Source organism: Anopheles funestus, chromosome X, assembly GCF_943734845.2.
Source record: "Anopheles funestus chromosome X, idAnoFuneDA-416_04, whole genome shotgun sequence".
Lineage (NCBI taxonomy): Eukaryota > Metazoa > Arthropoda > Insecta > Diptera > Culicidae > Anopheles > Anopheles funestus.
This window is the reverse complement of record NC_064597.1, coordinates 278,874-301,257: the sequence shown is the minus strand read 5'-3', so window position 1 is coordinate 301,257 and position 22,384 is coordinate 278,874. Positions and strand designations below refer to the sequence as shown.

General features: G+C 42.2%; 1 protein-coding gene across 3 annotated transcripts; it reads right to left on the bottom strand.

The window, feature by feature from the left end:
• Positions 1-13,442: 13,442 nt before the first annotated feature.
• On the bottom strand, positions 13,443-22,046 carry LOC125761936 (phosphatidylinositide phosphatase SAC2). Of its 3 annotated transcripts, XM_049423549.1 has the most exons (9): positions 21,845-22,046; positions 21,365-21,655; positions 20,162-21,302; positions 19,756-20,083; positions 19,617-19,687; positions 18,425-18,652; positions 17,479-17,721; positions 15,601-16,867; positions 13,443-15,518 (listed from the first exon to the last, which is right to left on the bottom strand). In XM_049423549.1, exons 2-9 carry the CDS (start codon positions 21,465-21,467, stop codon positions 15,411-15,413), a joined length of 3,489 nt encoding a protein of 1,162 aa, XP_049279506.1. In that variant the 5' UTR covers positions 21,468-21,655; positions 21,845-22,046; the 3' UTR covers positions 13,443-15,410. The 3 variants fall into 3 exon arrangements, with proteins under 3 accessions (XP_049279506.1, XP_049279514.1, XP_049279523.1); XM_049423557.1 differs by lacking the exon at positions 18,425-18,652 and having other exon boundaries at positions 21,845-22,045; XM_049423566.1 differs by lacking the exons at positions 17,479-17,721; positions 18,425-18,652 and having other exon boundaries at positions 21,845-22,045.
• Between the last annotated feature and the right edge of the window lie 338 nt (positions 22,047-22,384).

The window sequence follows — 22,384 nt, the reverse complement described above, 5'->3', positions numbered from 1 at the left end:
TTGCGAAAGAAATAAAAAAGCCACATATAAAAAAATAACCTAGAACAATGAAGGGGAAACAACCAACCCGTACCGGTGCTGTACGCCCCCGGGAAACATCTGAGGCTCTGGACGCACCGAACCATACCGAAACACATTCACCGTTGCGCACCCAGTGCAAAGATCCTGTATGACGAAGCGCAATTTAACGGACAATAAATACGCCAGCGAAACGATCGTAAAATAACGATATACATCAAAAAGTATGTGGTACTGCGTGCGTAAAGGGCGCCTACCAGTTACCGACTGCACGCCCGATTTACTTCCTCGCTCGTACTCGCGTTCTAACATCTTGGTAGCATCCTACAAATCTCAGACCCCTGGTGGAAAAGGCTGCACCCGCGTAAAGGCTGCGGAAAGGAAAGATGGAACCATAGCCGACGAAGCACGGGGTACAGTAAGGTACGTTCGATTATTTATGTTTTTTGTCCTTTATAGCGGCCCATAGTCTTGGCAGCGGCACATTCGCAACACCGTTAAACGATTGCGATGAAGAAGAGACCTTGATAATGCACAATATCGTTTGACGACTTCCCATATGTATACACTTCCTCGGGGGAGTTCATATTCCTTCTTCGCCCCTTGCACCCATCGAACGCTTACACCCACTCCATGTGTTTTGTCATCGTGCGCTGTTCAAAATCCACAGGCAGCACGATTATGCTGCTTGTGCTCGTTTTGCACCGTTGCGTTCGCTTTCGCAGCTGCACCACCCGGTTTCGGTCACCCAGCCCGGTCCTGTTACCGTTCCGCGGTTAGCAGTTAAATGAGAAACAACTTAATTAACTGATGAATAATGCAGAGCGATACAATTTCGCCTTCGCAGCTGCCCGTTTTTCACCAACGCTTCGTGGTTGGTCAAAGATCAAAGGATCCTGATCCTGCGTTTTGCTCCCCGGTCGAAGTTTGACAGCGTGCTACGGTCGGTTCGAGCCGATGGAGATCTTTCACTATGCAGCCTTCCGGAAGCACGACGTGCATTTCCTGTACCGAAAGAAAATTCGGCGATGGCGAGGTTTATTTTAGGCTGCTTTACATTTTTTGCCGCCCTTTCCATCATACCGAAATACTAATCAACCGTGTGATAGCTGTTATGCAGTCTACGGAGTACTTAAAGAACCGCACCTTTGAGATAGTTTGTACAATTTATCGCTGATTGTGGTAAAAAATTAATGAAAACAATGATAAAAAAATAATGAAATGAAAACACAACACTCTAACTCTCGAATTGAATCCAAACCGTTTGAACCGTCAAGTCACAACTGTTGACCGTGGAGTGTAGATGGTCATAGTTTGAGGACTTCTTTTTTATGCTTTTGATTGAATATTGTCCTATTGAAAGTTTTGCTATTTTTTTTTATATGAAAAACGAACCACTCCGAGCCACTGCTCCTTTGCTAATCCGATTCAAAATACATATCTGTCCGTTTTTAATTATATATTTAATTACTGGTTTTGATATCTATGCACCACTGAAGGTAGATAATAATCTCAAGTTGATAAAAGGCTGGCAGTGTGTTAGATAGTAAAACAAAAAAAAGCCATTAAACTACGAAATTCTGTGTTCTAGATAATGTTGGCTATCTTGCTTATCACCGAGTTCACCCGGGATAAGGTGCAACGGTAGAATATGGGAAGGAAATGTCCCTTATTCACATAACTATAAGTAGCGTAACAATGTTAGATAATAAGGATAGTCTGTAAGATATACGGCCTGGCCCTCCCTACGCTAATAAATAAATAAATAATGTTAGCGATCAGTTATTTTTTTATTTGATACAGGTAGGATTCGATATACGTAAAATCAGCAAATAAAGGTATGCAATACTTCATTAAAAAACAGTAAATGTCCTTTTTTAATTATAAATGGTACAGATTTCACAATTTAACATCTTATCCATTTAAGAATATAATTAAATAAAAGCTAAAGTGACAACAAAAAGGCTCAAAACCCTAAGCACAAAAGAAAAACAAAATGCTCGAAACAAAGTAACTGTGCGACAAGTACCAATAGTCAGATGTTATTTATCCTGCACTGGTTTCCATGACAATGGCACTAGCGAACACTTTGAGCTTCGATTTATCTTGTTTCGATTATTCCCGCTGTGTGCGTGCGAAAATTCTCACATTACACAAACGCTTCGGTTGCCCCTGCGGGAAGAAAATTGAATTACAACCTAAAATTAGCAATCATGTTTAACCGGGTATTGAATACGGATATCATACCTGTAACTGTAATAAGAAACCGAAGTTTATTCATGCATTTAATTAGTTTTGATAGTTTGGCTTGCTTTTTTTGTGAAAGTAAGGAGAAAATGATGCATTCTCTATGAATACATTGTTTGTTTGATTTATTATATTTTTTTAATTGGTTTCTCATGGTTTATTATACTATTTTTTATAATCTTATATATTGATTTATTTTTATTTTTCGCTAGTTTTGATTGTATCATGTTGTATTACATTCTTGAGCAGATACTAACTTTCTCACTTGAATAGATTCTTGGATTTCATCGCCTGAAGGTTTGCAATACAATTTTTTTTGCTTTTATAATAAAATTACCAGATGCCTCACGGTTGCACACGTGCTTAACACGGTAATCATCTTGCTTGTGGAAATCCGTAGCAAACTAATTGCATACTTTTGCGTTTCGAATCTCGGAATCACATTGCCATTGCAGTATGATGTATTTATCGTGATCGTTCCTTTATGATAGTTATTTTGTTTTAACATTTTTCCTACCTTGAAGCACTAAAGTAAAAGCCTATTCAGAATTTTCCACATCAGAATGTAGGGTCTAGCTCAATTCTCAGGCTCCGGGTGGAATAGCATTTTAATAAAGACAGATGATCAATTTAAACAAGCCTCGACGCTTATTTACACTTCATACATAGGCAAAACCGCAATACCGCACACCATCGGTACCAACCCCCGAAAGCAGCATAAAATGCTCGTTTAAGGCTCAAACTTATCCGCAACCGCAGCAGAGGCCACACTGTGCTAAACAAAAATCCAATCACTTTAACTAACGCTGCAAGCATTCTGTTACCACCCGAACACACACCTTCAACTTCACCTCCATGGTGCCACCCTGCACTCTTGCGCCCAGATAAAATATCCTGGACGGGTTTACCTTGTTGGTTGGTGCACTCGTCGGAACGCACGGGACATACTCACCGGCCCACACAAGGGTAACTATCTTTTTCTTATTTCCCATTACCGTTTCTTCATATCCCACCACTGTCTGGTGAGGCCGGGTTCGTGATTGTTGTAATTTAATGAATATGATATAGATGTGTAAACACACGCGCTCAAATAATCAGCCCAAACCATCGGACCACGGGAAAACCGGGGTAAAACTACGATGGCAGGGAACGACAAAGCTGTGGGAACAAAAGAAAGGGAGAAAAAAATCTCGAGGGGAAAACAAAGCACCCGAAATCAAGAAGCCGAACGGAGCGTCGAGTGGGTCAAAACCATAGGGAAGAACAGCATACAGTAGCCGGGTAGAGTGAGAGATGAGTTTCTGAACAGTATTCTTAATTTTCCATCATCACAACACTAGCGTATGGCAGCTGTTTGGACGTTTGCCGATGTTATCATTGTAAATTGTAATTTAATTATAAACTGTTGACTGCAACGGTTGCTTCAAGTGGAAGGAAAAACCGAGAAGGGAAATCGCTTACTTGATATCGGCCCTGCGCCAGTTTTAACGATATAAGACGCAGTAATATACGCAATCGAAGCTCACATTAGTTAAAATGGAAGCTTTGTAATAATCTTAATACTCGAAAGTTCTTTAATGCTATTTAGTGGCATCGTTGTAGGCACATTGGAATAGCATTTATTTTTCATTTTAATTTCCCATTCACATCCGCTTAAAACAGTTCATAGCCGTCCGAATGTTTTATTATTAATATATTTTACACTTACCATTTGCCTTCTCACGATTCAGACACTTTTTAGCGAGCAATTAAATAACAGTTTAACTGTCAATTTGTTCGTGACTGTACGGTTCCACCCTATTGCGTAGCGTACATCCCCATTCTCCGTACGCAAGGTCTTACGCAAGAACCGACAGCGTCTTGCATGAAAACTGCACAAAACGAACCATGAAAGTGGACACGTGCCTTGCGGTGGGTCCCACATTAAAGCCCTTGGCGATGAAGCGTTCGGCAAATTTTACAGTTTGCCGCAATTGTCTGCCTAATAGACTCGGATAAAAGCTGACACCAGCCCGCACCGGGTTTCGTTGCCCCTGCACCGGCATCCGAATGTAGGCAGCACGCTTAACGCAACCGTACTTCGTATCGGACAACGTTCGCGCCGATTTGCTCTTCCCGATCCTGATGGTTTTTGCCGAGGTCGTCGAAACGGACACGTACGGAACCGGTTACGGATTTCAGTCAAATTTTCCGGTAGTCGGCTGGCGCTCAGCCCAGCGTAACGAGCCACACGTGGCCCGTTTCGCGCCTGCCTCGTGCGATGGTTGACTCCATGTTTTGTGTTAGGTGTTTTTCTCTACCATTATTGTTTCACTATATCTTGCCTTGCCTTTCCTACCCGAAAGAGGGTGCATCGATTCTAAACGGTACAGTGTATCAATCAAATTAGTTCGCACATGGTGCCGTGCCGATCAGACACGCTGTTGAATGTAAATTTATCAAAATAAAACAGTTTTAAAAGGGTCGGAAAATTGACAAGCCAATCAACAATAATAATGCAATCATTATTAGGCACTGTTTAAGCTGTGCTTTTTATTTCCCCTTTTCTCCTCGTGCGTTCACACGCGGTGTGAGTGGTAGGTAGTGTTTGGTGTATGCAGTACAAAGCATGGAATTAAGGGTAAACGGAAAGGGAGCGTCCATTGACTGATCTGGAAGCTAGAAAACGATTACCAGTCATATTTGAAGCAAAGCCTACAGCACAATCGCGTTGTAGGACATCTGCTCATGAGTGCAATTAAAACTTGCAGAACTTTATTTCTTTTTTTGTGAAAGATCAGACAGGTAAGTAAATAAAAAGATAGATAACAATCTCTTATTTGCATTTGCATCCTATAAGTATGCAAACTTGTTTCCTAACTCCCCGTGTAACGTAAAACGTGATTATTTCTATGTTGATTGCATACTTTTTGGCTTTTTTATTGACTAAGCTCAATAAATACCTTTTACTACTTTGTTGATTGTAATATGAAACCAATAACGCTAAATTTTTGTGCAAAATTCATTATTTTACACAATTGTGTATAGTAAACGGAGCAAATGTTTTCAAATCAACAATCTACGGAAAGCTGTTAATAAAAATCCTTTACTCACTACGGATTATTCGATATTTCGCTCACACTAGAGGGTAGATACGGAAGATGCGAGGGTTTCGAGCATCAGCAAACCCTTTTTTTGCACCTAACACGACTGTCGCGACGTACCGTTGTGTCCGGGCCTACTTAATGATATCCAGGCTAAGGCGTAATCTATTTTATCAAATTATTTATTCATTTGTTATCGTTTTTCCTACTCGATTTGTTTTAGGGCAGCCTATGGATATGGGTGTGTGCACAAAAAAGGGATTTTTTTTAATTCAGCAATCTTCACTTAACCACCAAACTCATCGTCGTCAGTAATGCCAGTAAGTGCCTGGCATTCTCCTACCAAGCACATGACTTTAGTCTCATGTGCCACGCTCTAACGCATGAACTACATTCCGTGCTCGCTGATCCCTTCCGGGAGTCTTACCAAGGGGTGACACGAATGTTCTTCCTTTGCTTCTTCAATCACAGACGGACGGGCTGTGTTGAAGGGCCTGCCCTAGCATTCTCCCTTTTGTTGCTTGTGCACCGACGTGGTGCTCACGGGAAGGAATTAAAATTCTAAAATAAAAAATAATTCATGCATAAGTAAGTAATGCATGGGAACAGTATCATGTGCAATGGGCTTTAAAATGGAAATCGAATAAACATACATTCTCACATTAGCGGCAGAATTTACTCTCGCTCGATCCTTCCAGCCGGTTTGGCCGTCTGGTACGTGTCACACCATCCGTTTTACGTGTCGGTGGGCTGCAGATTGGTAGTGATGGTGAAAAGAGCATGACCCGAAGTAAAAACCGAAAAAACAAGTACCCATCTCGAAAACTCAAGGCTGCAACAGCAAAAAAAAAGCTACACTCAAACAAAACGACCGTGTAATGCAAAGGAAATACACCCAGCAGATTCCAAAACCCATTGCCGAGGTTTGTAGGCAGATTTGCAAAATCGAAGACGAGTCGCTCATTTCTCGGTGCGATTTTTCATCTCCAACTAACACTTCCGATTATACCGAAGAAGGACAGAAGAGTGATGGCTGGCGGGATAGTCTCCTAACGATCTCTTGTAGAAGTTTTGTTATTGTTCACAACAAAGAAGCAAATGGAACGGATCAGGACCGAGTTGACGCTTATTGATTCGATTGAACTCTCTATGTGTGAACATATGTATATAGTTTATACACCGGCATTTGCCGCAGGCTGCAATACGAAGCGGTACGAGATAAACTACCTTACTACCACTACGTTCTGGACTTCCTGTGACAGTTCCTACCGTGGCGTTAACGACTGTTTACTATTGACACGACGCATGACAGTTCACTATTTACTATTGACAGCTGAAACGTTGACAAATGATTTACAACTTAAATTAGTTTACGTTTGCGTTTGCGTGTATGTTTGCATTTTTTGTATAATTTTAATCACACCACACCGAGTTAACATGCAATCTAGCAAAGCCTTTACGAACTCCGGCTTTCTGCTACAATCTGCTGTTTTAATTATTCACCTAAACCGCCAGTAGTTTTTTATGCGAGCAGCCCGCTTTGGTTACCATAAAAGATGACAGCCTCAACCGCAATATTGTAAAACACTCCTCCTAACAACTCGTATGCGACAGGTGAGTTCTCGCCTGTGTCCAAACATGGCCTAACGCTTTCACTAACAACTTTATTGATGGGAAGGATGGTGTTAATCTAGTTTTGGGCGTTACTGACAGAATGGAATTTCATTGTTATCGTCTTGTTTTCAGCTTCTGGGTCCTACACGATTCAAGCCGTAGGCACAGTCTTAACCATAACAAACACTACACTGTCGAGCGTTGGAAACTGTCATATGTAAATGACCATTGTGGGTCGTTTCGTATGATCGTACAATGTAATAAACATGCATATAAATTTGTTCCTTGATTTTTCCTCAACCCAACCAGCACACTGTAAGATTAGAAGGGTGTGTAACATTTTTGTTTTAAATTTTGTCGCCTCACTCACCAACAGCAAGCCTAGGCACTACAACAATAGAACTGAGCACGTTCAGATGGAATGCATCATAAATAGAGATTAGTGGTCAGTAACATCTTCAACTTGTTTGTGTTTTTTGCGTACTACAGAACTATTGGAGATGGTTTTTTTCCTTTTCGTGCGTTTCATACACAAAATTGAATATGCCTCGCCTCAGCATAAGTGCAAATAACTCTTTGTTATTAGTACACGCGGTAGAATACCGACACAAAATAACTGCCGTTTAGTTCCTACCGAGTGTAATAAAGTAATGCAATTCAATTCACGTTGGATAATTCTGTTTGCTATCTATCCTTCCAAACGTGGTTTCCAATACATCCGACATATTTGCTTGGCAGATGGGAATATTTTTATTCGCTTCTCAACCCTTTTGCTTCGCTTTTTTCATGCTGGAATCAAATCACTCCCTAACAGGTGTATCACAAGTGCTGCGGTATTCGTTAGCCCTCTAGTGTGAAAATTCCGGACCCGTCATGATCCGCTTTAGTAGTGGACACACAGTTTAAACACACTCCTTCCGCTGGGAAACGAGTTAAAATCCTGTTTGCACAATCCAGTTTGACGGATTGACGGCCACGGGGAGGTGGCGGGCGTTTATTTGACGAAGTCGGTGAGAGATTTGTTGACTTTTCTGAGATTCAATTTTATTTACCACCTTTTTCCTGTTTTTCTTTCTCGTCTTTTTTTTACTCGTCGTCTTCATCCGCAACCCAATTGCGAATCCACTTGGTGGGTGGGCATTACTTGGACAGATGGGTCTTTGATGCCACTTCCACTAAACCACGGACAGTGGTGTATGCGCTCATGCTGGGTCGCCTGGTCGATAAAGAAGCGGACGAACGCAAAGCATGGTACTCGGTAAAATGGTAATCAATCACCCGAAAGATTGATTCGATTCGATTATTTGGAAATAATTTATTTTCCACCACTGCTGCTAGCGGTAGCAGGCTGGACAGGATGCAAAGGTCCACGCGCCGATGTACTTCCCCGGGTTCTCGGTTTGGGCTTCTTATTATAACAACATCTTCAATTCCGTTGTCATCATCCCATCGAGGCACCGCTTTTGTCCCAGAGATCGCTGTTTGATTTTGTGCACATTCAATCAACCGCACACACAGACAGGCACACACGCGGAACTGTTAGGAAATTATGTTTACACATACATAGGCACATTAACACCCATCGAATGCTGTAGCATCTCGAGTGAGTTCTTGTGTCCAATATGAAGAATATCATTTTTTGCTCATTTTATCACAACACAGCACGTGTAACCGCAACAACTTCTGCCAGGGTAAATAATGCAGCAACCGACCGAAAAGTAAACTAATAATAATGACGGTGGGAATAGCAGCAATCACATTAAAAAGTGGCAAAGTATCTGTGCAGTTTCGTTTCCTAAATGTGTTCAGTTGTAGTTAGATGTTGCCTACAGATTAGTGTACTGAGAGTTGTAGAGTTATTAGTAAGATATCTCATGGGTATCGATTGCGTCTACCGAAGAACTTCATGAGACAAATAAATTAGACAGAGTTTGATACTTTCATGTATTGATCATCACTGTCCACAACATTCTGCATACCCTATAATCCGTCTAGGTTTGGTACTTTTCCTAAGTCTAGGAGACCTACTATCCTAGGTTATGAGACAAAGAACTAAAGAACTAGTAATCGGAGAGGCGTATGTGAAAAAACCGCGCTGGTTCCACGCGTCAAGAATGGGTATCAAATCCCATCCGCACTGTACCCCCGTAGCAATCTGGCTACGTGGTAAAAATAAGTTTAGAAAGCCAAAAATGTTCGGCATCACTTAAGAGATCGTTGAACCAAGAAGAAGAACAGACATCAAGATTGTTTAGGTCGTCTTCGATTACTAAGTATCTGTCCCAGCGCCATCTGTTCGAAAACGGCAGAACATGCCTGGTACCCTTATCATATCATACAAATCTTCAGTTGCTCAAGATTAACAATTTGAATAAACATTGCATTTTAATGTCAAACTTTGACGTACTTCGAAATTGTCACCAATAAAGAGATCAGCTTTCCATTAGAAGGTACAAATAAGGCCGAAACTACAAGCATAGCAGCGCCCAAAATCGTCCCCTTCGATTCGTTTGCGCTTATATTTCACACAATTCACAGTTCACGCTTCAAAATTGTCTGATTGTCGTGTAGCAGGGAATACTCCGCAACAGTTTGAGCGTGGTGGATCAGTTATATCCGGGCCTTTCCGGGCATCAGTGGCGGGATTAACGGTAAGCGGGCTAAGCGGCCACGGGAGGACCCGTGCTGGCAAGTGTATAAAATCAGAACTATTTTCTTAATCCTAGCATTTCGCAGGGGCCCCGATTGCTTTTTGGGCCCACATGTCCGGTTACGGTTCCCAGAATTGTACATCTACTACTGCCGGGCACTGTAATGGGTACACACGTTCGACTGCACTACAGTTCACAACTCAATTTCCATGTCCATACGGTACATTTCCGTAGGTAACGTCAGGGAAAATGTTGCTAAGCCAACTAACCTAACACGTTACCAGTATCCCTCCCCTGCCACGTGTAATAATTAAGCATTGTCATATCGGCACCCCTGCGTTTATCGCACTGACGCGTTGCTGCCCACTGATCCGCGCTACCTGGATGGATGGTTGATGCATTGCAAGTAGTATATCCTACTACCGCACGATTGATTTCAACGCACCATTGAAAGTTACCTGTGCGTCATAATAAGTGCGTATCGTATAGCGACATCTCGACCCAATACAGTGGCTGGCTTTCGGTCAACTACCAGAGATATGTGCGGTGGAATGAAAATTAACTGATAATTGGCTTCTCACATTCGCTCCGTCTACAAGCCCACAACTTCTGCTCTCTATCCTTACTCTTTCTTTACCTTTTTCCTCATCTTTATCAGAACACCGAGTAAAGCAGAACGAAAGAAGAAATATTCTGCATCCTTTAACAGTCCCAACGGATATTCGACTTCTCAGGATTAACGAGAAAGTCGTGCCTCGGTGTTGTAATTAGTGTGCAACATTTTTCACCCGCTAACGCATCGATTCCGCTGCATTTGAACACGAGAACACAGGAAGCTATAAATGTTATGCCACCGCCTGCACCTACATCACCACAACCGGACGCACATCAATCAGGGCGGATGATTGGTAATTAACGGATAAATGTTTGAGAAACCGATTATCAATACATCATTTGCGAGGAAAATTAGCGAATTTACGGAGGTGTGTTGCGCCGCACTTGCCGTAGCCTGCCTTTCATACCAACCAACCACCAACACCGGGTATCTCTTTCGGTGTGCTTCACTAATTATACGCAATGTTTGTGCGTATGATAATCGATTTCTCTCAGCGGGGCATCCTGTTGAGCACTTTGCACCTGCCTGGCATGTGGGAATGTGGCATGCGATGGCATTAAATTATAAATAAAAGATGAGCAGGAACGGATTATATCCGAAGCCTTTGTTTCATTTACATATAAGTGTTAAATGCCTGAAAATATATGTATATTATGCTTATGTATATATATGCTTGAGGTAACTGGGAATTGTGTGCATTTTTGTTCACTTTGATCACATCACACATGTAATTTGAAGTAAATTATATCACCCATATTGTCACAAATGGTACAAAGGCAGCTTTTGTGCGCTCAAGTAGTTTTAAGGGCAAAAATGTATAACATTTATTTAAAAAAAATAAAGTGCCTATGTTAAATGATGGTGTATTTTATGTTGGAACTCGATACATAAAAACTCAATCATGAGCACTTGATGTAAGCTGTAATTTTACCTCAACTTACATTCTAAATTAAGCCAAAAGCCTGTAAGCTGTAAATTTAACTAAACTTACGTTTTAAATTACACAAAAGGTTTCATCACTTACCTTGATCATCCCAATCAGTTTAGATTTCATTTTTACCGTAGTATTCAAGTGTGTTCTTTATTTGTCCTCAGAATTTTAACTTGATCCGCAGGCATAAAATGGCGAGACAGTTTGTGGTTGAAGCGTCTAGCATAAACCACACGTCCTCGTCAGTACGAGACACAGTTCCAAATACAACACCTACAAACACCGAACGCCGGTTCAGCAGAATAAAGGCTTTTACCCTTTTCTGCAAATTGGCAAATGAAATGAAAATTGAAACATCTGAAGTGATTTCGTTTTCGCCGATGCCAATGTCCAGTGGTCCGGTAACACTTTCAAAACCACCCGATCATCGACACCCGCCCTCTTACAAGACGCGAACGTCTCTTGCTGATCGATAGTAAAGTTTTGCCGTGCCACACGATTTGCACGCATGCAGGGAACTGCCCACGGCGGCGAATCCATTCCCACATCCATTTAAATGCTACAACCCTACCATACGCCGCTCGCACCGGATACTACCCCGAAATGCTTCCCAGAGCCCTGGACTGGGTTATTGCCGAGGGATCAGGAACCGAGCTGAAGAAGAAGTTTAGTGCCGGCAAATAGCGGCAGACACTAGTAGCGGAATAAAAAAGTTAAGTCGTCCGGAAAATTAATCTCACACCATTTCTCTGAGCAATCTTTTTTTTCTGATTCCCTTCTTCTCGAAACGTTTTTTTTTCTCTCGTTTGCTGTGGCTCGTTACTCTTCCCTACAGCTACTAAACCAGCTTCGTAGCCGATCTTGAGCAGAAGCACTAAGAGGGGTAATGGATGTGCGTTTTCCCTCTCTATCTTAAAATGAAATCACAATCAAATTGCTCTAGATTGTCGTACTTCACACATTCACACTCACACGTAAAGCCGGGCCAAAGGCGTTATTTTTTTTTGCTCGAACCGTGTCGGGTATACGACCGGGACCGGTCGGAAAAACAAGCAGAGGTTTTGCTCCTTACAAATCCAATTTGTTATTATACTTTCACCATACTCGTTGTCATCCATCTAGCGCAACCAAAACCTACTCAAAAAAGGACATTTTCCATACCACAGCACTATGTGTGTATGTGGGTGAGCGAAAGAAAGACAAAACGGAGATAAAAAAAAATGGAAAAAGAGATAGAGAAAGAGAGACAGACAGAGAGAATACACAATTCCTATTATCCTTGGCACACTTTAGAAAGCATGAACGTAGTGACCCTTCAAGAAATGTTATTCTTATTTCGCTTTGTTTATGGTTTTAAGACGGCTATAGTCAATTGGGCCTTTATTTGACGGTTTAACTTTGACCGTGATGTTCGATGATTCGACCATGTTTTCTATCAAGCTGTAAACCGAACGATTGCGGAACTTGCTGGCGGAGGATGTGCTGCTTCCCAGGTACGCTCTACCGTATATTAGTAATGGTTGTTATATGTCTTCCTTCTTTCGATTTTAGATTGCATCGTGTTCTAGTATCTAGTATCGTCTCCCCGGAAATCATTCAAACAACGCAAGACTGTCCGGTTTCATTCGCATGACACGACTAACCAAACAAGCAATAGCATAGTTTGCTGTTCCTTCAAGAAACACCATTACAATGCGCATCACCGTACATTATTCAGCACCAACAGGCAACCAATCAACTTCTACATTTCAAATTAACATTCCAAATAAAGCGGAAGAGAAAAGATTACAAAGCACAGAGGAGTTGATAAAATGGGCAAAGATTTAATCTGCCATTTTCAAAGATTTTATCTTTCCACCCTCGCTCGATTAAAAGTGGCTGAAACATGGATTGACATTTAGCGTTTGATGTCCATGGTGGAAGAAATAGGGGAAGAAAAAACAGTGAGCTGAAAAGAAAATCCAAAAAGCGGCTAACACGAAAACCATCATGAGAAAACGTGACCCATCACAAATAAAAGGGGAATGATTTTGGCAAATAAACGAATCGAGGCAAATCCCTTTTCTTTGGAGCAGGTGCGGTCCTCTATTCGTAGCACTAAAGTTGTATCGTTTATGTGTATACCGTCTTGAGTAGGTTTGGTAAAAGAGTTACCGACGATGATTATGGCAAACCACCAATATTTGCCCACCTGTAAATACGTACATTTAAATTCCTGTTACATAAAGAATAGTTCTATGGAAGAGGATAAATGTATAGTGTACGATACACAACGTCAAATATACGTATTGTAAGCAAAATCGTTTATTTTTTTTCGCAATAGAACTAAGAGCAACCGGCACAAGTCTACTGTCCAGCGGCAAGCGATGCAATATAGGTGTGAATAAAATAGGTAATACCTAAGGCTACGCCTGTATCCCACATTTTCTTCGCACAAGCACCGAAAAACACAGATGGAATGGTATTGTATAAGTAATTTGCTTTTCGCCTGCACAATAATACAACACAATTAGCGAATACGATTAATACATTAATACAATGATGATTCATATGGTAACTCCTCAAACTGTTGTAACGCGCGGAACGTAACGTTCTAACATAACGCATAGCATTAGTGTTCCAACGGGTCCGGATCATTCTACCACTGAATAAAACAATGCGAATCTAACCGTGGCCGAGAGTAAATGAAATAGGGAGGGTAAGAGAGAACTCACGCTCGGGATTGCGAAAAACAAAACGGAAAAAGAACGAATTGGAACGCTACTTTCGGCACGCTATCGGTAGCGCATTAATTAGTGTAAACTACTTGGAGATTGCTAGGACCGCACACTATTTATCCTGGAACGCTGCAAGCTATCGTGTAACGTTCTACTGTTGATGAGCGTCCTACACTATTTGCCCGGCCTTACTAAACTAGCTGACTGGCATGCTACATCTCAATCTCATCGTCATACTGTCACTACTGTTAAAGCAACTATCGGGGGCTACATAGATTATTAGATGTTGTCCATTTCGCCGACCAGGCATCCTGGTGGCTATACGTCTGTTTCGTTTCATACGCAACCGCACACGCTATACATAATTGACTTTGGTATTTCTTTTAATGTATGAATTCTCCCCTCTCGCGAAGCTCTATATCCACCCATTAATGCACGTTTTTTGTATGTTCTATTTGTATTTCTTTGCTAGCTTGGTTGCATTGCAAAGTGTCGTGCAATTGTTCTAAAGTGTGTGTGTGTGTGTGTGTGTGTTTTATTTTTAATTTTTCTATACGACCGTATGAATGGTACGGCACAACAATTTCGTTGCTATTTTCTTTTTGTTTCGTTTTGTTTTGTGCTGCTATATCGATACCAACAAAGGGTAATGTATTCTCAGGCAAGGGAATACATGTACTAATCATGAAAGCAAAAAAACATAAATAGTACGATCACATTTACCTTTTATCGCGATTAGTTTTGTTAATACAGCTTTGGCATTGCGATGAAGGATCAACTGCACAAGCATAATAGTTGACCTTGTGGAAGCATTTTGTGCATCCTGACAGTAGAGTGTAACGCATTCGAGAATACTGCTGCTGATCATTGGTAGTGTAATCAGAACATAGCTATGAGATAGACCAGGAGAAGGGTAGGGAATGTGGGAGTAGGAGGTTTTTTGTGAAATGGAATTGGTCCTATCTCAACGGATAAACATGCTTTCATGCAAGTATGGGCTATTCTTCTAAAAGCCTTTGCGCCTCCATTAAACGTTTTCTGTGCGCATCTGTGCACTCATGATGCTGTCCAAAAACAACCCTTTAATGTGGTTATAAATACAGAAACTAACCGTAACGTTTCATGATTGTTCCAAGAGAGATTACATTACTTACAACAAAAGTTGTAAGAACTACACTACCTAACCGATGGACTCCTGGTCAATTTCAACATTACATTCGCGTTATATGTTACGTTTTCTTGGGTCTGCTATAACCATTTTCCGGTTCAGGCTGTTGGTTAGCGGTAACATGAATGACACATAACTGAATAGTCCGTACTGCGTCTGGGAGGCACATACCAATCGTGATTTTTTATCGAGACCTGACTAATACCTTTGCACTATCGGCTCATAGTTTTCGTTCGATCCGCTGTATGTTACTTTACCAAAAAAAAAAAAACATCAAAACAATACGCCGATAAAGAAAGAGGCTAGCATTGGTACAATTCTCGCGAAGGTGCGCTGTACTCGATTGGCGCTAAAATAGCATGCATTCACAGAGCAATTAGCTTGGTGCGGCAGCTTGCTTTTTCCCATTTTTCCTCCAACTGTTTGATCTCAGCAAAAGCGGCACTGGTGCTTCGTACGGGAGCTACCGGACTCTGAAAACAGAAAATTATTTTTTCATTTTCATTTGTCATTTTCCAATGTCACTCGAAATGGTTATCGCCACAATTTGCTTACCTTTACAGCTATTTTCCTCGGATCCAGGTTGGCACCGAGGGTCTGCAATCCCTTGCCAATATTTGACAGTGGACTGGTAAGCTTCTTTAGCTGCCGTAGCGCATTATCGCCACCACTGGTCGGTGCCTGTAGATTAAGGCTCATGTTACGGCCTTGCCTACTAGCATTGGTTTCACCGTCCACACCACAACTGACAGCATCGTCGACGAAGATTTCTGGCGTGGGACTGTTGACACGTATCGGTGACGCACACTCAAGCATACCGACCGGCATATTGATGTGGTCTGTCACTGACGATATTGACATCGTGGACAGATCGGATGACATCTTTGCGATGCTATCCTTCTCCTCCAGCACATTATTGGTCGATCCAACATCGTCTGTTTCGTTGCTCGTTCCACCCATCACGATACCCACTGAGGGTAGAAAAACGTTCTCGTTGTACAGTGGATTCTGCTCGACCAAATCATCCGGTTCGTAGATGCTGGTGGTTTCCGCCTCTTCCGACTCCGAGCTAGAACGTTCCATTTTGCTACCGGCGTACGCCGAACCCGGTCGCAATCCTCCAACAGCTCCTGACCCAGCCGGTCCTCCAAAGGAACCGACCGAACAACTCGAACCTTCCCTTCGAACACTCTTACTGCCAGCCTGATCAATGTCATCCTTTTTGCCCTTCGATTTGCCACCACCGGCAGACGATCCACGCCCGATTTTGCTCGCATTCAGCGATTGGCCAATCTTCGAAAATTGACCCGCCATATTGCTGAACGCTTTTGAGCCCATTTGAACCAGTTGCGATTCCGAGAGATTGCGCGGTATGCCTGCCGGTACCGACAGCAATGTACGGCTCTTTCGACGCTGCAAACTTCCGCCACACTGGAACACCACATCCGCTCGACCACAGTTTTGTAGCGCAATGCGAAACAGATCCACGATCGCGGTTAACGATTCGGTGATTTCCTCCGTCTTTCGTATCACCACAGCAACGTTGTTAAAAAAACGAATGTTCGGCGAACGGAACATGTGGAAGTAACCGTCCACACCGTCCACCGCATAGTTCAACCGGATACACAGATGAGCCGGTGCCGGACCTTGGAACATTTTGTTGTGTTGAAACAGACCGAGCTCGATCAGCGTGATGCTCTCCAGCGGTACGTTTTCGAAACGCACGATCTTGTCTAGGTGTGAATCGTACTCCGCAACGATGTAGCAATCATCGGTTAGGATAAGGATGATATCCACTTCCGTTTCACTCGGATCACCAGTACTGGATGCGGATACGAAAGTGAAACAAAAATAAACACATGTTAATCAGATATGTTTGTATGAAATTGTATCGTTAGTCGTATTCACACGTTCGGATTAAATTGTTTTATTTTTGTTGTGGCAATCAAAATAGCATCATTATTTGAAGGTGTATAAACAAAAAGTCACTAAATAGTGATTTTATTTACATTTCTTTCTTTAGCTTATTAGCGTTTGCAAAAATTGTTCTAACTACTAACTACATACTAGATGCATGCACACATGCAGGCTGTCAAATCAATAAACAGCAGTGTTTGACCGCATGAGATGAATATTTAATATTTCAAACAAGCCAACATGACGTCAAAGAACATGCGCGCTTAATGATAAGCAATGATTCTTAATAGCGTAACAAACGAACTTTAATAGCTACATTTAGTTGTTGGTTTGCAGAAAAACGTAACGTATTTCGTAACGTAACGTAATGTAATATTTTTCTTCACAAATAGCGTTGTGAACCAAAGCAGAAGTTAAAGAAAAATGCTAAGAATTTTGACAATATTACTTATCTGTACCGAAAGACCTCTCCTACATTGATACATGCATATATTTTGAACGAAAGACTCATCTTACCTGGGATCGGCGTCGATCAAACCCCAGGCACCGACCGGAAGCTGAGCCGTACCGAGCAATAGACGTCGGCAATCCTCAACAAGTAGACGCGCATGTTCGGCACCTTCTAGGGCGTCCGTTTCATCGGTAGCGGCTGTCTGGCTGCCACCGAGCGCAGAAACCGATTCGGGCGACACGTTGTTACCGAGCATCATATCGATCGTTGCCTGACGATACGTGTCCTTAAATCGGGCCAGATAATAGCTACAATGAGCAAAGGAAGAATTGAACAGAAAAGAATCAGACAAACGATGACAAAAAAATTAACTTCATTCGTTGCAGTTAAATAGACATTTGGGCTACTGTTGATTGATGACTTGAGCAACAAAGGAACATGCGATTTGCCTGTCTTCGTCTTCAAATAACTTTCCAAAAGGTGGGAAAATAATGAAAAGCTAACAGCTAAGTGAGTCATACAAAATTTGTCACAAAAAATTGAAAAGAACCATATTTTTTAAAGTACAATTACTACAATCCGATAAAGCCACGGATGTAGTAACCTTCGACTACTATTTCGTTTTTTGTTATAAGTACTTCGTGTTAAAATCACGACGCCGAACTATTTTTTTACTGTGGGTAATACTGAAAATATAGATAGCAGTCTCACAGCTGTTACAGTTGTTTCTGTAAGTAGAAACTGTAGTAAACATAGCGTTTTAAAAAATCTTTACTCTCTCCGTCGTTCTCTCTCTCTCTCTCTCTCTCTCTCTCCCTTTGTCTCTCTTTCTTTGTTAGTTCAACCTCCAATTCCAATTTTTTGCAGTTTAATACATCGAACGCTGATCAGCAAATAAATATTAAATATAACATATAAATGTTAAATACGAAAAAAAACCTTATCAAAAACAAACCCTATTGTTAATTTTAATAAGAATGTTAATAAAAACGAAGGAACACGGAAGCGCACCTGAAACTGTAGACGACCTGCTCAAGCAGCAAATGTTCGCTGGACAACTGTCCATAGTTGTAGTACGACAAAGGTGCCGGGCCGGAAGGTTTTAGCGCCGTAGTGGCAATACCCACGACCGCATCGCATACATCATCTTCCGAGATGCAGCTGTACCCGCTCAACTGGCCCTGCAGTAAATCAATGCAACTCTGCCGGAACGTGTCGGCGAAGTGTTGAATGTAGTAGCTGCCGGGCCGATAGGAAACCATTGTGGGGAACGAAAAAAATGTGTGAATAATCCAACGTGAAAAAGAGAGTGAGTGAGAGAGAGAGAAAGAGAGAGAGAAGTAGAAATATTAAGGAAAAAGGGAAATCAAACAAACAAAACAGTGTCGAAATAAAACCAATCCACACAGAATTTGTTTTGCCAGTTTTTGGCTCACAAAAGAAATAATTAGAAGCAAAACATACACATGTTTTGAAATGGGTGGAAAAAAATGAATTTCAAAACAAATCTAGAAATGATTTACAACAGACAAGCAGGACCAAGCGTTAAGCGACGCAGTTTGTTTAGGATTAAAATGAGGAAAATCATGAGCGAGAAAATCATATTACATCTACAAGGCATGTCCACACACGCACCAATATATTGTAATGAAACTAGTATATAAGAAACAAAATTTTAGAACAAATCAGCTTTTACATTCGAGACACTGAACGTTCGACTTCGTCTTTGGTTTTGTTTGGGAGTCTTGACGAGTTTCGAGAACGGATGCTTGTTCGATGCACCTTGCACTTTGTCTTCTCTAAAGTAATCATCTGAAAGGCACCTCCGCTCATGTCTGAAGATAATGGTCTAAGCAGTTGAGTTGTGATTGACAAACGGTTCAAGAACGGATTTTAGACCGATGTGCTCGAGTCGCTTGGTCTTCTCCGAAATAACCTTTTGATCACGTTTCGCGATAACGTTCGCGGCTTAAAAGCACCTTCGCAAAATGGCCACACCGTTACGCTACTCGAGGGGGGAAAGTTACAATGCATTCATGCTCATAAATCACACGGTTTGAAAGGACTACCAAAAGTGAATTTATTCATAGCTATGGAATATCAGGCTAGTCTGAAAGGAAGTTTTACAAACTTCCACATTATCCATCATTCCCGTCCATTAAACTTCAACATCGTGTTCGTATAAAAAACTATCGCTACTTACCGATTGGCCGAATTCATGCCATCCTTCATGATGCCGGAAATCTTTCGCTCCCCGGTTCGCGTGTAATCACCCTGCGACGAGCCCAAGAATTATTAATTAGTTGCAGTCTGGATGGTAGGGGCAAGTTTCGTTCTCTAACCTTGAGTGCATTTGTTCCTGCATACTGTCGGCTGATGACATCACCGTTGTTCGCCCATAGTACCATAAATGGTGCCTTCAGAGCATCTGGTAATTGTGAATATGGCATCGCAAGCCCGAGCTTGACTAGCTGTGATTCCAACACCGCCTTGCCAATGGCTGTCTGTACCACATTCGTACGGTCGAGACAGTCCATACAGTTTACCCGAAACACACCCTTCTGGTTGCAGATCGATCCGTTGTTGTCACGCCAGTGAAATCCCATCGCACCTGCTTCCGGCGCTAGTGATTCAATGAGCGAGGACACATTTTCGAAACGCATGCCACGACTGTCAATATATCAATATATTGGAGAGACAGACCATTAGCTTCCACGGTATGATGAAATACCCGCAATAACACCTTACCAATATTCATGAAAGTCGAACGTCACGTAGATCAACCGTTCCGAGTTGTACTTTAGCACATGGTTCGCATAAGCATCACCAATTACCTTCTCCTTGCCACTTTGCTCCACAAGATTAATGATGCAAATCGACTGGTAGATGCTCAGCTCTCCGTCGAAATGCTTCTCAAACGCCTGCTGTGTCTCCGTTTCATCTCGGTCGAGACGTGGCGGAGGCCGATACTTGTAACCCGGTTGACTCCAATACACCGGTACCGAACCACGTATCTGTGTGAACGATATCTGATGCTGTCGCAGCGACAGTACCTGCTCCGTCTCAACGTAGTTCGCGCAGTTGCCATGCTCATCCACCCCACGGCGCTTGTAACGCGTACCGGCTCGGTTTCGTGACCGGCGCGAAACGAGCGCTAACGTAAAGCACTCGTTCCCAATAACACATTGTTCGACCTGTACGAACCCTTGTATGATCGGCAGCACCCAGTCAGCCCCGGATCCATCCATCTCGCCATCTGCTATCTTTAGCAGCTCCGCTACCATCGGTTTGTTCCAGTAGAACCGATCGTCCGGTTGTGCACCCCGGCGTTGAAGATTATTCGTAATATCACAGTTGGGACTATAATAGAAGCTGTCCGTATCGTCAAAGATCTTGTGTAACTCGTCGATGACACGCTTCTCGATGCGTACCGGATCCTTCACCACCAAACTGACGGTCGATTTTACCTGGCTAGTTGCGATGGCAGCCGCCTTCTCTGTCGTGTTGCGAATCGTGCTGCCCGCGCTCTTCACCGCACCCCATGTCTTGTTTACCAGGGCAGAACTTTCGAAAAGTCGACTCTTTGGCGAGGGGTGGCCTTCCAGCAGTACCGTACCACCGCTTCCTGGCACTGCGGGTGCTATCTTCACCGTTTGGTTGGTATTGTGCTTACTGCAACCGAGCAATACTGTATCGGCACCATCCGGACCCAGCACGGCAATGCTCTTTATCTTATATACAAGATGCGGTGCATATAGTACGCCCACCGCTACCACTTCCTTGATGATGATCAGATGCGGTTCCAGCACACCCTGCAGTGCAATCGTACCGACAATGCCATGCGTCATACCGATACACTCGATATCGTCCACCGAGGACAAATCCCATCCTGAAGTAAAAAACAGAACTGAATTGTTCCATTGTTGCCAATTTCGTTTGCCTTACACATACCACACTTTAGTTGAAATTCTGACGAGTATCGATTCCACCAAAGGCTCCGCTCCTTTCGTAGGAAGATGTAGTGTGTTTCGGTTTGAAACACTTCCATTGCCATTGTACACTTCAGTGCGGGCACACGGGAACTAATCCAGCTAAATAGTGATAAGTGCAGAACAAGCTGGTGAGACGACACTCTAGCAAAGATGATTCATCAAAAGCAAGAAGTGGTGGCTGCGTATCCGCTCGAAACAATATTGATTACAGCGGTTTCGTGACGCACACTCACACAATGAGATAGTGAAACTGCAAAAAAGAGTAAAGAAAAAAACACGGATGTAAAAGTGGTTCGTGAAATTAAAAAAAAAAACAACACAAAACAAAACAGAGCTTGTATTGATTTCTGTTTTGTGCGAGAAGAAATCCTCCGCAGAAAAACTCCGCATATTGCAACAAAACAAAAAATGTAAGACAAATAGTATGTAAAATACTTACAGTATGAAGCACCGTTAAAGATACGTTTCACGGTTCAACCATTACCATCTGCGACGTAATGCAACATTTAGAATGGGAAAAATGTGTAAGTTTTTCATGAAGTATGAACTGTTTCTGTTACCAGTTGGGCGTGTGTGTGTGAGTTTCATGCAGAGCTGATGTTGAGGAAACGTCACGCCTTTGTAAAATCCTGTTTTCACTGGGACGCAAACAAGCAAGGGTTTATTATGTAGCATAAATATGCTCCGCTCTGTTCACATTCACATATCGGGCCAGTCCGATTCATGCCAAGGCCTACATATATGGGTAACAACTATAAACCTTGGTTTAAATGTCAAATTTTGATGACCGAATCCTTCTGTCATTGTGTCATTTTAGTTGTTTTGGTTTGGATAGTTTTGATGTAACCCCGTGCCTACATGCTTAGCAATTGTCGCGTTTGCGAACGCGACAATCGTAGCACAGTTTTCCCAAAAAATTTTGCGACTTTCGGCGCGACTTCAAGGTTGTTTAAGTTTTCTCGTGCAAGGTTTGTTTATG